At 40.9% G+C, this 16,432-nt stretch overlaps 2 protein-coding genes across 3 annotated transcripts in view; one reads left to right on the plus strand and one right to left on the minus strand.

Annotated features, from left to right (window-relative positions):
* Positions 1-41: 41 nt before the first annotated feature.
* PIGP (phosphatidylinositol glycan anchor biosynthesis class P) lies at positions 42-8,389 on the minus strand. Of its 2 annotated transcripts, none has more exons than XM_030806370.1 (5): positions 8,310-8,389; positions 7,685-7,789; positions 4,776-4,848; positions 1,882-2,000; positions 42-389 (listed from the first exon to the last, which is right to left on the minus strand). In XM_030806370.1, exons 2-5 carry the CDS (start codon positions 7,764-7,766, stop codon positions 259-261), a joined length of 405 nt encoding a protein of 134 aa, XP_030662230.1. In that variant the 5' UTR covers positions 7,767-7,789; positions 8,310-8,389; the 3' UTR covers positions 42-258. The 2 variants fall into 2 exon arrangements, with proteins under 2 accessions (XP_030662230.1, XP_012357303.1); XM_012501849.2 differs by lacking the exon at positions 8,310-8,389 and adding an exon at positions 8,199-8,298.
* Positions 8,390-8,475: 86 nt separating this feature from the next.
* The window catches only part of TTC3 (tetratricopeptide repeat domain 3), a 124,511-nt gene continuing 116,554 nt past the window's right edge, over positions 8,476-16,432 (plus strand). The window contains exon 1 of the mRNA XM_030806371.1: positions 8,476-8,689. The gene's annotated coding sequence lies outside the window, so the exon portion shown is untranslated. The remainder of the gene's footprint in view (positions 8,690-16,432) is intronic.

The raw sequence follows: 16,432 nt of genomic DNA on the forward strand, positions 1-16,432 counted from the left end.
TTCTTGATTATACCCACACTGATTTTTTTTTAAGTCTGCTATATGGTAATGCAATATTGTATTTATTCTGTTCATTAACAATTAATACTTGAGAACATTTACAATATTCATTGAACATAATCTAAGAGAAGGTCAACTTACATTTTTTACTTCTCCTCTGTTAATAAGAGAGATGGTCAAATTAATTTATGGTCAAAATTATAACGGCAAAAACTTATAAATAAATACGTGCTTGGTGTTAGTATGGTTACATACAATTCAGTTTTTGGTGTAAAGTTCTTTGGCTGCAAGAAAGAACATTTGGTTTACTTCACTAATAGAAATATCACTTAATGCTGGAATGGCCTCCTCTTGGTATTTCTTCTGCTGTTGATTTTTAGCATAGTTATCTGTAAGAAAAGACCAAAAAGCTCTGTTTACCCAAGCAATTTCTTCTACAGTCTCTGTGTCTGATGGAGACCCACTACATAGTTTACTAGGCTGACGTTTGGATAGTGACAAACATCATGTTTAACATAATTAAATGATTACTTAAATCCTCTCTTTAGAAGAAATGTCCCAGTTAAAATAAAAACATCCCCGTCTCTACTAAAAACACACACATACACACACACAAATTAGCCGGGTGAGGTGGCGGGCGCCTGTAGTCCCACCTACTCGGGAGGCTGAGGCAGGAGAATGACATGAACCCAGGGGGCGGAGCCTGCAGTGAGCCGAGATGGCGCCATTGCACTCCAGCCTGGGTGACACAGCGAGACTCCATCTCAAAAAAAAAATAAAAAATAAAAATAAAAATAAATAAAAATAAAAAAATAAAAACATAATCGGTACTTTTTTCATCTCTAACTTGGAAAGAAATTAATATTTTAATCAACCATACAATGATGATGCACATTTCTCATGGGAACAGAATTATATCCAGGCCTTGAAAATGTATTTAAATCAACACCGCAAAACTATTAAATCATTTGGTATAAATATTCATGCAAACTTAACAATTTTCCCTCTTTGCACAAATTACCTATTTGCTGCCAATTCCCATCAAGAATGCATGGAATGCAGTGTATTAGAAAGACATTTAAAAATGATAGAATTGATTTTCAAAATACATTGTAGAGGCTAATAAATAGAGGTTTTGAAAAGTTGAAAAATCATACCAGGGAACTTAAAAAATACTTTACTTTCTAGAATTTAAGCAGGCTCAGGAGTCTGATTTATTTTCATCTTTAGACTTGAAAGAACTTTAAAAAAATAAAACCAGACGAATGTGTTGTGGCTCTTTTATCCACTTAATTGGAATAAGGAGTACACAATGAACCTGAGGAGGATACACACCCCCAAAGTCCTTTTTCTGAACAAGGTCTGCATGTACTATTTGCTATCCCTTGATCAACGGTGTCTGCTCAAGATAAGTTTCTCTCAGGCAAAGTATATAGCATATACTTGTGGTTTTTATGGGAACATACACCTGCTAACCAGTGCTATAATTCATTATAATTTATTTCCTCCATGAATATAGCTGGTGCATATTCATCAGAACTTAATTCCTTCATGCAAATATTTCCTTTTGTATAAGTTTGTATTTATTTCTCTTAGTAGCTTCTTTTTACTGTCCCAATGTGTGTGTGTGTGTGTTTTCTTTTAGGATGGAGTTTCACTCTTGTCACCCAAACTGGAGTGCAGTGGCAGGATCTTGACTCACTGCAACCTCTGCCTCCTGGGTTCAGGTGATTCTCCTGCCTCAGCCTCCCAAGTAGCTGGGATTACAGACGTGCACCACCAACGTGGGTTTTGCAGCCGGTTCTTTGTTGCTTTTCTGGGTAAAAGTGCTAATACTCCACTCTTTCATTGCCCCAGCACTTTCCTTTTATATAAAGTTACCTGTGATTGTATGAATGGAGTCAAGTGGAGAGGTACTCATCATGTTAATCCCAAACAAGAGCACGTAGCCAATTACTATAGCAATAAGGAGGTAGACAGGTAATGCAACTGCCCAATATCTGCCAAAGAGAATATTAAAGTACATAATAGATACTTTAAAAAAGTTGTAATACTCAAGAGTTGGTCACAAAGCCAACACGTTTTTTAAATTTAAATTTTATAAAGTAATATGTGTATATAAGAGACAAATAGTTCCACAAGGCTTATAATGAAAAACTGCAGTCCTCTATCCCACCATCCCAATCCTGGGGTCTCACTCACCAAAAAGAAATGCTTTGAGCACTTGAGCTGTCTTCTGGTACTTACCTCCTCATTGCTACAAAACATGCTCATATTACTATTTCCTCATTTTTTTCCATTACAGACATTTTCTTTAGGCTTCCTAATATGGAGATGAGGAATTAACCTCCTCCTATCCTCTTCTATACTTACATCACAATTTCTCATTATAGCAGCAGGTTTTAGAAATAATTGTAACTACAGAGGGCCGGGCGTGGTGGCTCACGCTTGTAATCCCAGCACTTTGGGAGGCCGAGGCGGGCAGATCACGAGGTCAGGAGATCGAGACCATGGTGAAACCCCGTCTCTACTAAAAATACAAAAAAAATTAGCCGGGCGTGGTGGCGGGCGCCTGTAGTCCCAGCTACTCAGAGAGGCTGAAGCAGGAGAATGGCGTGAACCCGGGAGGCAGAGCTTGCAGTGAGCCGAGATTGCGCCACTGAACTCCAGCCTGGGCGACAGAGCAAGCCTCTGTCTCAAAAAAAAAAAAACAAAAAAATAATTGTAACTATATAAACAATTTTGCCACTGAGGATCTTAGTACATTATTATTATATATTTTCTTGTACAACTTTTTTTTTCTGGAATAATTACATCTTTTTGTCTGTTCACTTGGTTTCCCAGGTATCCACCAATACCAGAGCCTCAAATTCTCTGACAGGACTCCATTATGCCTCTCAGTATCATTATGTACGTGGAGTGCTATTTTTCATTGAGTGTTTTTTTTTTTTTTTGAGAAAGCATTTCCCTCTGTCACCCAGGCTGGAGTGCAATGGCATGACCATGGGTCACGAGCCTCAACCTGCTGAGCTCACTTCAGCCCTGCAAGTAGCTGGGACTATAGGCACACACCACCACACCTGGCTAATTTTTAATTTTTTTGTAGAAATGGGGTCTTGAGATGCTGGCCAGAGGTTTCTTTTTTTAAATGATTTGTTCTCTATTATTTTCTCTTTCTGGAACTTTTTTTTTTTTTTCTTGAGACGGTGTCTCGCTCTATCGCCCAGGCTGGAGTGCAGTGGCGCAATCTCGGCTCACTGCAAGCTCCGCCTCCCGGGTTCACGCCATTCTCCTGCCTCAGCCTCTCCGAGTAGCTGGGACTACAGGCGCCCACCACCACGCCTGGCTAATTTTTTGTATTTTTAGTAGAGACGGGGTTTCACCATGGTCTCGATCTCCTGACCTCGTGATCCGCCCGCCTCGGCCTCCCAAAGTGCTGGGATTACAAGCGTGAGCCACCGCGCCTGGCTTCTGGAACTTCTAATAGTTTGATTTTTAACCATTATACTTTCTTCTATTTTCATTTTTTTTTGTTCTAACTTCTAGAGATTACCTTTGTTTTATTTTCTAATCTTTCAATTAAAATTTTAATTTTGGTTATCATGTTTACAATTTTCAAACACAGTAATTTCCTGTTTGCATAGCATTCTGTTCTTGTTTCATAGTTATAATTGTTTCTTACTTCTGAGAATTTTATGTTATTTAAAATTTTTTTTCTGTTTCCTGCATTATCTCTATTTCCTTTAAATTCCCTTTACTTTTCTGCTTTTTCATTTCATGCTAGAGGCTTTCTTTTAATGTCTGGTAACTTAGAGTAGTCCATTCATATTTAAAAATGAAATGCTAACAAGTGAGTTGGAAGCACTATATATATGTGGGCAGGGATGGTCAACTGGTGAGCCTCACTCTAAGAGACTTGGCCACTTCACTGGGGTCCTCTAAATGTCAGAAATTATAGATCCCTTCTCTCAGGCTGGTCAGCTTCCTCAGGAAAGAACTATCTGTCTTTTTCTGTGAGGAGTAGGGTGGTATAAGCCTGGAAGCCCCAACAGGGAAGATGGAAGATGGAGCAGGAGGTAAACCTTCTCATTAAGCCATGTAGATTTTCACTTACTTCCCTGTTTTCAGTAAGATGCCTCATTCCCACACTCAGACTTAGTGGCCCCCATGCTAGAGACTCTTACTTAACCTTGCCAGAGTAAAACTCCTGTTTTCTGCAGGGGAGGGCAGGGCGGGCCTCCCAGCTTTGAGGGCTGAGGGAGATTTGAAGGCCGAAGCCTTCATATGGTCTTTAAACATGTTTTCAGTCCAACCCAGAATTGAAGAGCTACCTGGTACCCCAATGTCTGAGCTATTCTGGAGTTCTAAGGCACAAATATTCTTGCTGGCTTCCCTACTTCAGCAACGTGAAAATCACAGAAACAAAGGCAGTTACCTCTCACCTATTGCAATCCACTTTCCAAAATGTGGTTGATATCTCTTTTCTGCTATACTATTGTTTCTGTGGTTTATATCTTCAGTTGTTTTTTTTTTTCCTGTAGGGTCACTTTAACAAGATTTTTGGAGGAAATGGATGGAGATAAACATGTGTGTTCATGCTACCATCTTTAATTAGAGATGTATCAATAGCGATCTTTAAAAAGCTTTCAATTTCTATATGGCTATTCATGAATTTTAAAGAACAAATATTTAAGATTTGGGTAGGTTTAAGAAATGATATGACTCCTCAAAACAGCATTAATTATATCCTCATTTAAGAAATATATTAAACTTACTTTTGAGGCCAATAGGTTAAACCTAAAGAGTTTAGCCAAGATTCAGGAATAAAGGCCCACATGAGGTAAAGTACTGTAGAAAACACAAAGGAAAAAAAAAAGAAAAAAAAGAGGAAGAGAAGTCAGTATGACATACATCTAATCTATCAATCTATTAAGTTTCAGATAAAACAGAAAAGTTCTTTTGAAGTGTCCCTGATTCACTCAGAAATGATTTTTTCCTCATTTCAGTTCTTCTAGCTCCTTGTTTGTACAATTCTTATAATACTTATAATTACTGTATTAGTCTTTTTTTTTAACATCTTAACTCTCACATTACATTTTAAGCAATTCAAGGATACAAATCACGGCTTAGCAATTGTTGTAATCCTTATTACCTAGCAATTTGCTTTATGTACAGTAAGTGTTCAATACTTCATCCCCACAAGGTTGAAGTAATTATAGACATTTAATTGCTCAAAGGGAAATTTACCTATCCTAGTTCTCATCCACCACATATTGAGCTTCTGCCCTGTCTCCCAGAGTACAATGTTATTTCCCTCAATCCCAAATCTCTGCACTCTTTACTGTTATCCCACCATAACAACAATGGCTAAGTTCTGAGCACTCACTGTGGGTTAAGCACAGTTCCAGATATTCTGTACGCGTTATTTAAGATAATCCTCCAAGACAATCCTCCGAGGCAAGTATGCAATTTTAAATGATGAGGAAACGGAAGCTTAGAAAGGATACATCACCCACCCAAGGTAAGCGGCAGAGATAAATTTTAACTACCTACTACATCAGTGATGATGCATTCTTTTCTTAACAAACATGTATTACAGAATTCTGTATGTCAGGTGTGTGAGACACAATATTGAATCCAAAAGAGATGGCTTCTTCCCTCCCTAAACTTAAAATCTAGTGGTGAATAGAGAAGAGAAAATTGGTATTTTCACTACATTGTGATAAGTGCTCATGAATGAGTAGTAAAAGATGACATAGAAGCACATTAGAAGGCCCTCCTTCCACTCCGTATCCTCCTTCCCCTTGCTTAATTTCTCCCCATAGTACGTTATCACCTGATACTATATACGTTTTTCTTATTTAATTTGCCCATTGACTATCTCCCCCCCAGCATGAGAATAAAAACTCAAAGCAGGGCATTTTTGGCTGTTTTGGTCCTTCCTGGCCTATAACAGTGCCTGGCACATGGTAAGCACCAATAAATACTTGAATTACTTTTTGGTTGTGGGTATGATGGAATTTAATTTTTTTTTTGAGACAGTTTCACTCTTGTTGCCCAGGCTGGAGTACAACAGTGCAATCTCAGCTAACAGCAACCTCCGCCTCCCGGGTTCAAGCGATTCTCCTGCCTCAGCCTCCCGAGTAGCTGGGATTACAGGCATGCGCCACCATCCCGGCTAATTTTGTATTTTTAGTAGAGACGGGGTTTTTCCATGTTGGTCTGGCTGGTCTCATACTCCCGACCTCAGGTGATCTGCCCGCCTCGGCCACCCAAAGTGCCGGGATTACAGGCGCGAGCCACCGCGGCGGCCAGAATTTAAGTCTTAAAGTGATTGCTTTTACTTATTCATATAGCTTCTAATCCTTGACATATTCTTTGAACAAGGATTTACAAAAGTGCTAACAATAACATCAGTAGCTAACACTTATTAAGTCCTTAACTGTTCCTAGGCATTATTTTACGTGCTTTACATAAATTACCCCAGTTAATCCTCACAACAGTCAGAAAAGGCAGCAGAGTGAAGTCAGCCAGTGTATTTGGGTTCAAATTTAGAAGGCTTTTATTTAGTAGCTTTGCAATCTTGAGCAAGTTACTGAAACCAGAGGATGCTCATCTTTAAAGGACAGTAATAACAGAACCTACCCCACAGAACTGTTTCATGCGTCTAAAGCATTTAATAACCACCATTATCACTACCCTTTTACAGATAAGGAACCTGAGGCTCAAAAAATTTGCTGAAGGTCCCAGCTCACATGGCTAATCTGTGGAGGAGTCAGAATTTGAACTCAGTTGTAACTTCTTCACTTCACTTCAGCTGTAATAGCCTGGCCATTACATTCATCTGCAAGCTGTACTGATGGTGCAGGCTGATATATTTTAGTTAGGGTTCAGAAGTACTACCACTCCTCCACTTTCCTGGTTTCCAAAGAGTTGCAGAACGTTGGATCAGGGGCATTCAATTTTCTCCCTCTTGTGTGCCTCAAAATTACCAAATCATTTTGGGGAGAGACTTGGGACTTGCTGTGTGACTGGGCATATTAGTGTCTCAGTGAGCGTCAGTCTCCTTATCTGTAAAATGGAATGTTATGGGGTTAAATTAACGGAGATCCAGGACACAAAGGACACACCTTTCGACCCGACTTCTCTGGCCTACTTCTCTTGTTCCCAGATCCCGCAGGGCACGCTGGTGCCATCACAAGTTCCTCGGGTCCAAACCCTCTCACGCCCTCATTCAAGGCCTTTCCACTTCTTCCCTCCCTCCTACTCTTTGCTAATCAGCATCAGTGCCAGGGGGAAAGGCCTCTGTAGAAAGCCTTGACTTTCCAGTCTGGTTTCAATGTCTCTCCACCGTGCTCCCTGACACTCAACACATTGAGCATTAACTGTAGATTTACCCATCTGTCTCCTCCACAAGACCACGACCTCCTTAAGGGCAGGGACGAGGCTTTATTCACTTTGCCATCGCGTCTGGTGCTGTATAAATATTTGTAGAGACTAAAACCTCCTAGGCTAGTGCTGGCACGGAACACTCAACAAACACGCGATCCCTTCAGATTTTCTTAAAAAGAGACATAGGGAGAAAGAATCAACAGTTCACGTGTGCACAGTCTAACCAATGTATTCTTCCCTTGTCACTGAACGCCAGAAAAAGCCCCTGGCCATCCATCAGGAAAGTACTTACTGAAGCCAAATTGGGAGCTTAAGAAAAGAACAAAGCCATAAATCGCTCTTTCTGGCAATGGCGACGGTGAATTTTCCACCATTATTTCCTGGGGCTTTAGACACTCTGTGGAAAAGGAACACAATCAGCCGTCAGCGATGTGCTCCCCGGCACCATTGGTCCATTCTCGCCTCCCGCGCCTCCGCCCGCAACCCGCGCCCCCGCCTCGCGCGCACACAGGCACCCAGGCTGGCGCGCGCCCCGCAACAGAAGGAGTGGCGGAGGCTAGGGCAGGGAGAGGGGTTCTGGGGGGACAGACGCGCGCTCCAGCTCTGCAAGCGTGGCCTCCCTGTGGGAGGGGAGGGCAGGGAACAAGGTTCGCGCGGCGCCCATCAGCACGCGGGCCTACTGGGTCGCGGCGCCCAGGCCCCGGGCCCTGCCCCTTCGTGGAGACTTCTATTTCTCATTTGAGGCGGGCTATGGGGGGGCCCTCGACCTCGGGTCCTTCATACGCCCACCCGGGCCCCTCCCGCACCTCGGCCACCTCGGCGCTGAGTTCTCTGCGCAAGCGCCGACTGGAGAGCCGCAGTGGGATAGAAAAGAGGAAAACCTGAGGGAAACGCCTAGGCGCAACGGCAACCCCCACCTTGGCGCAGGCGCACGACGACCCTCCCCTGGTAGGAGCCAGCGAGCGCTGGGGCCGGCGTGATCCCGCGGCTCGCGACGGCGAAGGAGGGGGCGGTGGGGTGCGACTGCGCACGCGCGCTACCAGCCCACGTGACGCACCTCCTTTCAGCGCCGACGCCCGCCCCCTCCCGCCGTCGGCTGACGTGGAGCGCCGGAGGTGGCGGCAACGGCGGCGGCGGCGGCTGCTGCTGCTGCTGCCCGCGTCCGAGGCTCGCGGGCGGCGGGCCCGGGTGAGTGCACACCCGGCGCGCTGCCGGGCTCCCGGATGTATCACCTTGTCCCGCTGCAGCCGAGATGCCGGGGGAGCGGGGCCTTCCACACCCCCTCCGTGGGTGTGTGGTGAGTGTGGGTGTGTGCGCGTCGCCTCGCGTCCCTCGCTGCGGTGCCTGCTGTGTCTGCCTGGGTTGGGGTCCCGCGCGATGAGGGGGTGTGGCCGCCATTGCCTGCCCCAGTGGGTTTGCCCCCTTGGTCTGGTGCCCCTTCGCGAGTGAGGCCCTGAGATGCCGGTGCGAGGGTGGGAGTAGTCCCTTTGTGCGCATCCCCCCGCTGCCCTTGCCTCTGCCGGTGCGTGGCTGACACCCCCGCTGGGTTGAGGCGCCCGCGCTCGCGTGTCGCCTCGTGGCCCCCTTTGTGTCGGTGTCCGCGCTCCCTGGCGGCTGCGTGGGCGCTCTCGGCCTCGCAGGTGGCCCCCCTTTGTGTTACTGCCCCTGTCTGTGGGCTGCGCGTCCCCTAGCGCGCGTGGCCGCGCCTTCTGCAATCGCGACCCCCGCCTAGAGCCTTGCTCGCGCAAGTGTGGGTCCTTTCGTGTCTCCGAGTGACCCAGAGTGTCTGCGCATGGGTCCTGTTGACTGCGTGATCTCTTGTGTGCGGGTTTAGTTCTGTCGAGTGGATATCTCTTGTGTGCAGGTTTCGTTGGTGAGTGTTCGTGAACGTTCGTGCACACCCCTTGCTGTGTGTGCGTGTGTTCACGACTCTTGCCACCTGTTTTCGTGTGAACTGGCAGTCCAGTCCAGGGCCTGTCCCCACGGAACGGACCCAGGAGGGGGGTAACCTCGCCGTTCCCCTCGCCCCGGCGCCTCTTTCTGAGCATTCTCTCCCGCAGACGCTAATGGGAAGGGGGATGGACAGGATCGAGTCTGGCCAGCTGCTCCGCAGTGTTGACGCTGCCAGTGTGGCCTCTTCAGCCAGGCCTGTTCAGGGGACAGAATAGGGGGATCAAAGATAAAAAATAAAGCCGAGACGTAGGTGAATTTGGGCTGGTACCAGTGCGCCGTGCCTTTTCCAGAGGCGCCCTGGACGCCAAAACCCCCTCAGTTGCAGAGACCTTTCAAAATATATGCACACTCCTACTGTGCAATGCCGTCCTTAGGCGTTCTTGATGATATTTAATGGTTTGTAGAGTATTTTATGGCATTCACCTAAATCTCTTTCCATTTTGCCCAACATCCTGGCGAGGGAAGCAAGGTAGAAATCTTACAGGTGTTACTCCTCCGGAGGGAGCCTTTTCTTTATAACTACGACTCTAGTTAGGACATTTTTTTGTTGCAAGAAATTTGCGATTTATCCTAAGGAAAATGGGATATAGTATAAGGATACCTAGGGTAAGAAACTTCAAACCCATTAGGGACCCAGCTACTGCTCCGTTTGCTCAAAGTTTCGTGCTCTGCGCTCAAGGGCTGCGTTTTGGTGTCTTTGTTCTGCCCAATTTTCTTATTGTCTAATTTTCCTTTTTTTCTTTTAATTTTTGGAATATTTCAAATATCAAATACAGAGGGGGGAGCTAACCAATTCATGATTCAGATTTTACAGACGTGATTATTTAATCATTTGCCAAATTTACTTCAGATATTCTTTTTTTTTAAAGAAATAAAATTGCTCTCAGTTGCTTCCCCTCCTTTTTTAGAGATAGCCACTGCGTTGAGGTTTGTGTATATCTTTACTTTGCATATTTTATACTTTGATCATGGTGAATCCATACACAATATATATTATTTGTTTTTAAACTTCAATGGTGTTAAAATATACATGACTTTTTGCAACTTGCTGGTTTTTTTTGCTCAGCATCATATTTTGAGGTTTATACATGAACAAATTGAATAATTGTGTTATCTTTGGTTCATTCATTTTAATAGCTGGTATAGAATTGCGTTGTATGAATATATCATATTTATTTATACATTCCCCTGTTGATAGACTTTGAACTTGTTTCAGTTTTTGGCTCTTAAAAACAGTCCTGCAATAAATATCTTTGTACTTGTCTGCTTGTGCACACATTTGGAAGTTTCTGTAGGAAATACACCTAAGTAGTAGATTTGCTGGATTGTAGGCTATGTGCATCTTCACCTTAACCAAGTATCACAGAAGCTCTCCAAGTGGTTGTACCAATTTTCACTGTCACTGGTGTTGAGTGAGAACACCATTTCCTCACAACCCTGCTAACACTTTATGTTATTAGACTTTACGTTTTTGCCGTCTCTTTACTGACCAGCTTCCTTAGGACTTTTGGGTTGCTGCTAAATTTGCTTGTAGCCACCTTGGCTTCTGTTGTAGCCTGTGTCAGCCTATGGATTTATCTCTTACAGCTAATTGGCTTAGTCTTTATTTCCTCTGGTTCTCATAAGATTAATTCCAATGAACATTTATTGTATACCTAATGTATGTCAGTTCCTATGGTTGATGTATAGATAGAATTTCCATGATATGTTAAATATGTACCTCTTTAGTGGCAGGTGAGGTGATTTAATTAAAAGTATTTTTTTATATGATGAATGTTTAAAAAATTTTTTCCTCTCCAATTTATTGTAGTATTTGATAAATTCAAAAAATATGTAAAACATATGCAAGCTGTATAGCAGAACAATAAAATAACACCTATGAATTCACCACTCAATCCAATAATCAAAATGACCAATATTGAATGTGCTTACTTCCAGAGGTGACTACTGTCCTGAATTGTGTATATTATGCCTTGTTTTTAAAAATAATTTTATCAGATATGTATACATACCTCAAAAATGTATTATATGGTTTCTGTTGTTTTTGAGTGGAAAAAAAATCATATTGGGTATAGTTTTCTGGGACTTGATTATTTCACTTGATGTTATGTTTTTGAGTTATTAATATTGGGTATAGATGTAAGTCATTAATTTTCACTGCTGTGTAATATTCCATGTGTGAATATAACACAGTGTATGCGTTCTTCTGTTGATGGGCATTTTGGTTGTTTCTAGGTTTTGCTGTTATGAAGTTATATAGTTTTTGGTTCACAGTTGTAAGAATTTCTCTAATTTTCACACTGGGGTATATGAACCCCAGAGGAGTAATGAAGATTTGCTAAGGAGTGTGTGGGTACAAATGATGTTAATGAATCAGTTTCTAGATCATTCCATTCCATAGGTACTCTTTCCTAAAAATGGTAACGCCTGAGGACTCCTGCTAGTGCTACTTTCTCACCTTATGTTTCTAACATTGCACTTTACATAAGAAAGGCAAACCACAGGTTCTTGTGGAATCTTACTATTGCATTGCCCTAAGTGGGAAAACTCCCTTGGGGAAAACAAAGGGTTTTTTTTTTTTTTTTTTTTGAGTGGAGTTTTGTTCTTTTTTTTTTTTTTTTTTTTTTTTTTTTTTTTTTTTGAGACGGAGTCTCGCTCTGTCGCCCAGGCTGGAGTGCAGTGGCGCGATCTCGGCTCACTGCAAGTTCCGCCTCCCGGGTTCACGCCATTCTCCTGCCTCAGCCTCTCCGAGTAGCTGGGACTACAGGCGCCCGCCACCACGCCCGGATAATTTTTTGTATTTTTAGTAGAGACGGGGTTTCACCGTGGTCTCGATCTCCTGACCTCATGATCCGCCCGCCTCGGCCTCCCAAAGTGCTGGGATTACAAGCGTGAGCCACCGCGCCCGGCTGAGTTTTGTTCTTTTTGCCCAGGCTGGAGTGCAATGGCACGATCTCGGCTCACTGCAACCTCTGCCTCCCAAGTTCAAGTGATTCTCTTGCCTCAGCCTCCCGAGTAGCTGGGATTACAGGCGCGCATCACCACACCCGGCTAATTTTGTATTTTTAATAGAGACGGAGTTTCACCATGTTGGCTAGGCACGTCTTGAACTCCTGACCTCAGGTGATCTGCCCAACTCGGCCTCCCAAAGTGCTAGGATTACAGGCTTAAACCACCGCGCCTGGCCTACAAAGGGATAATTTATAGTGTTAGGGAAAGCCCCTTTTAATCCTGGCACTTCCCCATCCATTTCCTTAAGAGATATTTCCAATAAAGTTTCATTTTTTTTATGTTATCAGCGTATATTTTTTGGCCAACTATATGCTGGTAATAATTGTACATTTAAAAGAATCAGATATCAGTTTTACTTTAAAATGTTACTGTGATATTCTAGAAATTCACCCTTTGCAGTTATTTAATCTTACGGTGATATTTTTTAAATGTCATCTTAATGGGTAAAGAGCATGTAATTTTAAAAAGCACTTTTGGTGGTTTGCGAGCAAAAGAAAAAAGGTTGAAATACCACCATGTTAATTTGTTCAGCAGCAAAAGAAAAAGAAAAGAGAAAGAAATACTGCCGTATCACTATACTAAGCTGTTTGCTAGAAATGGCATTGCTAGATCAAGGGGTATGAATGATCAGCTTTACAAAATAATGTCAGATTGCTTTCTGAAGGGGTTGTATCAGTTTGTACTTTGGCCAGCAGTTTTGTCTGTTTATATATTTTCATCAACAGTGTGTAAGAGTTACAGTTGATCTACAACCTCTCCAACACTTGTTATTGTCAGACTTAATATTTGCCAATGGAATGGGTATGAAATGATGCATCATTGTGGTTTTAATTTGCATTTTTTGTTATTAATGAGATTGAGCATCTTTTGTATGTTTATGAACTGTCTTTGCTTCCTTTTTATGAAATATCTAGTCACATATTTTACCCTTTGTTCTGATGAGTTGTCTTTTAAAACTGATAAACTGGTAACATTGATTATGTGCATTGTAATTATCTTTTTCTGGCTTGTGGCCTTTCTACTCTTTATGGTGTATTTTGGTGAACGGAAGTTCTTAATTTTAACATAATCTAATTGGAACCTTTCTTGCCCTGGGCTTATAAAGACATTCCTCTGTTTCTTTTTAGTGGTTTTAAAATAATGTCTTCCACATTTAAGTTCATAATTTATCTGGAATTGATTTTTGTGTATGTTCTGAGATAGTGATCCACATTGGTTTTTTTTTTCTCCTGTGTGGTTCTAATTATCCCTGTACCATGTATTGAATTGGCCCTCTGTTCACCAGCGGTCCGCTGTGCCATCTCTTTTACATGTTTAGTTACTACCTGCATGGGTCTGTTTTTGGCTTGCCTTTCTGTGTCACTTGTGACCTTGTCTGTCTCTTGTGTTCATACCACACTGTCTTAATCATTAATACTATAGTTTTACTTGAAATCTTGGTATCTGGGGAGGACTTGAATCTCACCTATTTTTGGTCATTTGTTCTTAAGAATTAGTTTGTTACATGACATGAAAAACCCTTTGGGTATTAATTGGAATTATTGAACCAGTTTGGGGGAGAATCGAAATCTTTAAGATTTTTATCCTTTCTATCTAAGAATATGGTATGTATCTCTATTTATGTAAGGTTTTAGTGTAGTTTTATAATTTTCTCCATAGAGGTCTTCTACTTTTTATATGTTAATTCAGATGTTACTGTTTTTGTTGCTATTATAAATGGTGGTGTTCTTAAAGATTCTATTTTAACTTATTTATTGTTAGTAAATATTTTAACTTATTTATTGTTAAATAAAAATTTAATGAATTTTTAAAAATATTGACCCTTTAGTCATCCACTTGATAAACTTACTACTTCTAATATTTTTTCTGAAATTCCTTTGTGTTTTCTGTGTGGATAATTATATCATTTGCAAATAGTGACAGTTTTGGTTCTTTCATTCTAGTTATTTTTGCTTTTAATTTATTCACTTTTTTGGTCTTAAATGTGCTGGCATACTTTATACTTAATGTTCAATGGAAGTGATTAGGGTTGTTCATTAGAAGCGATTATGGTGGGCATAGAGGTCTTGTTCTCAATTTTAAAGAGAATATTTCTCAGCTGAGAATAACATTTGCTATGAATTTTTGTAGATATCTTTGATTAAGTTAGGGAAGTCTTTGCAGTTGTCACATGCTTTTCTGCATTTGTTGAGAATATCTTGTGTCTTTTCTCCTTTAATCTGTTAAATGTAATGAATTCCGTTTTATAGATTTAAAACTTCATTTTCTTTTATATTCTTTCTTGAGATAAACCTAAATTGGTCTTTATGGATTGTATTTTTATGAACTACTAGATTGAGTTTGCTCATATTTTATTTAGATTTTTGTGTCTGTTTATGACTAGAATCACTTCTCATTTTTCTTTATTGGCTGTCTTATCTGACTTGGGTATTAAAGTTACACTGACTTTATACCATGAGTTAGAGAGTAGTTCCTCTTTTTCTGTTCCCTGGGAGAGTTTGGATTGGAGTGATTTGTTTCTTAAAAGATTGGTGGAACTTAACTATAAGGTCATTTGGATCTACTGTTTTCTTCTTGGAGGTTTAGTAGTAATTAACAGTTGAATAGTCGTAGGACTGTTCAGGTATTCTATTTCTTTTAGTCAGTTTTGGTAAGTTTTAGAAATTTGTCCTTTCATCATAATTTTTAAGTTCTTCACATCAAGTTTATGGTATGGTTTTTGTTTTGTTTTGTTTTGTTTTTTTGAGGTGGAGTCTCCCTCCGTTGCCCAGGCTGGAGTAGTGCAATGGTGCCATCTCATTGCAACCTCTGTCTCCTGGGTTCAAGCGATTCTCCTGCCTCAGCCTCCCAAGTAGCTGGGATTACAGGCGTGCGCCACCATGTTTGGCTGACTTTTTTGTATTTTTAGTAGAGACGGAGTATCACCATGTTGGCCAGGCTCCTCACAAACTCCTGACCTCAAGTGGTCCGCCCGCCTCGGCCTCCCAAAGTGCTAGGATTACAGGCATGAGCCACAGCTCGTGGTATGGCATTAATTCTCTTTTTAATCTCTGTTTTATTTGTATATGTGTTCCCCTTTTCTCATGTTGAATATTATTTATGTCTGACTTCTCTTTCTTCATCAGTCTTAGTAAAAGTTTGTCCATTTTAAAAATCTTGGCAAAGGATTAACTTTTGGCCTAATTTGTTCTATTATTTGTTTTTTATTTCATTGATCTTTTTTCTCTTTTATTATTTCATTTTACTTTCAGTTTATTATTTTACTATTTTTCTCACTTAAATTACACACTTAACATTAATTTTCAACCATTCTTACTTCCTAGTATAAGCATGCAAGGCTGTAAACTTCCTCAAAGTTCATTTTCGCTTATCTAACATAGTTTAATTTATAGTGTTTTCATTAACTTTCAAATCTAAGTATTTTTAAAATTTCTATTTTGATTTTTTCTTTGACTTATGAGTTACTTAGACATTTGTAAATTTTCAAATGTGTCTATATTAAGTTGTTTTCCTTTAATTATTGATTTCTTAATTGTGTTGCCAGAGAATATTTTATCTTTTTAACATCTTTTTTTTTTGCCCTCACTTTATGGCCTTGTACATAGTGAATTATTAGAACTGTTCTGTGTATACTTGTGAAGAGTATATATTCTGTAATTGTGTCGATTAGGTAAAGCTTGTTATTTGTGTTGTTCTGATAGTCTTTATCCTTATTAATTTTTGTTTATCCTATCATTAACTGAGAGAAGTGTGTTGCAATATTCCACCATTACTAGTTTCTAACATTTCCTGTAGTTCTAACAATTTTTGTTCTTCTGTATTTTGAGACTTTTATTAGCTACATGCAAGCTTAACATTATTTTCCTAGTGGCTCGAACCTTTACTATATTGTGATCTTCTCTAAGTTTGCTTCTTTGTCTTACAGGCTTTTTTTCTGATCCCATCTTTCTTTTGGTGCTAATTTACCTGGAATATTCTTTTCCTTCATTTTACTTTGATTTTTTTTTAGTGTCCTTACATTTTAAGTGTCTCTTATAAGGGACATGTGACTGGATTTTTCTTTTAATCTCACCAG

Source organism: Nomascus leucogenys, chromosome 25 (assembly GCF_006542625.1).
Source record: "Nomascus leucogenys isolate Asia chromosome 25, Asia_NLE_v1, whole genome shotgun sequence".
Classification (NCBI taxonomy): domain Eukaryota; kingdom Metazoa; phylum Chordata; class Mammalia; order Primates; family Hylobatidae; genus Nomascus; species Nomascus leucogenys.

What these genes read in the sequence shown, in the direction of transcription:
- PIGP (XM_030806370.1), bottom strand. Translation starts at nt 7,766, where the DNA reads ATGGTGGAAAATTCACCGTCGCCATTGCCAGAAAGAGCGATTTATGGC. An exon ending in AAGCTCCCAATTTGGCTTCA is followed by an intron (nt 4,849 to 7,684) that starts GTAAGTACTTTC and finishes TGTTTTCTACAG; the next exon opens with TACTTTACCTCATGTGGGCC. An exon ending in CTCCATTCATACAATCACAG is followed by an intron (nt 390 to 1,881) that starts GTAACTTTATAT and finishes CTTTTCTTACAG; the next exon opens with ATAACTATGCTAAAAATCAA.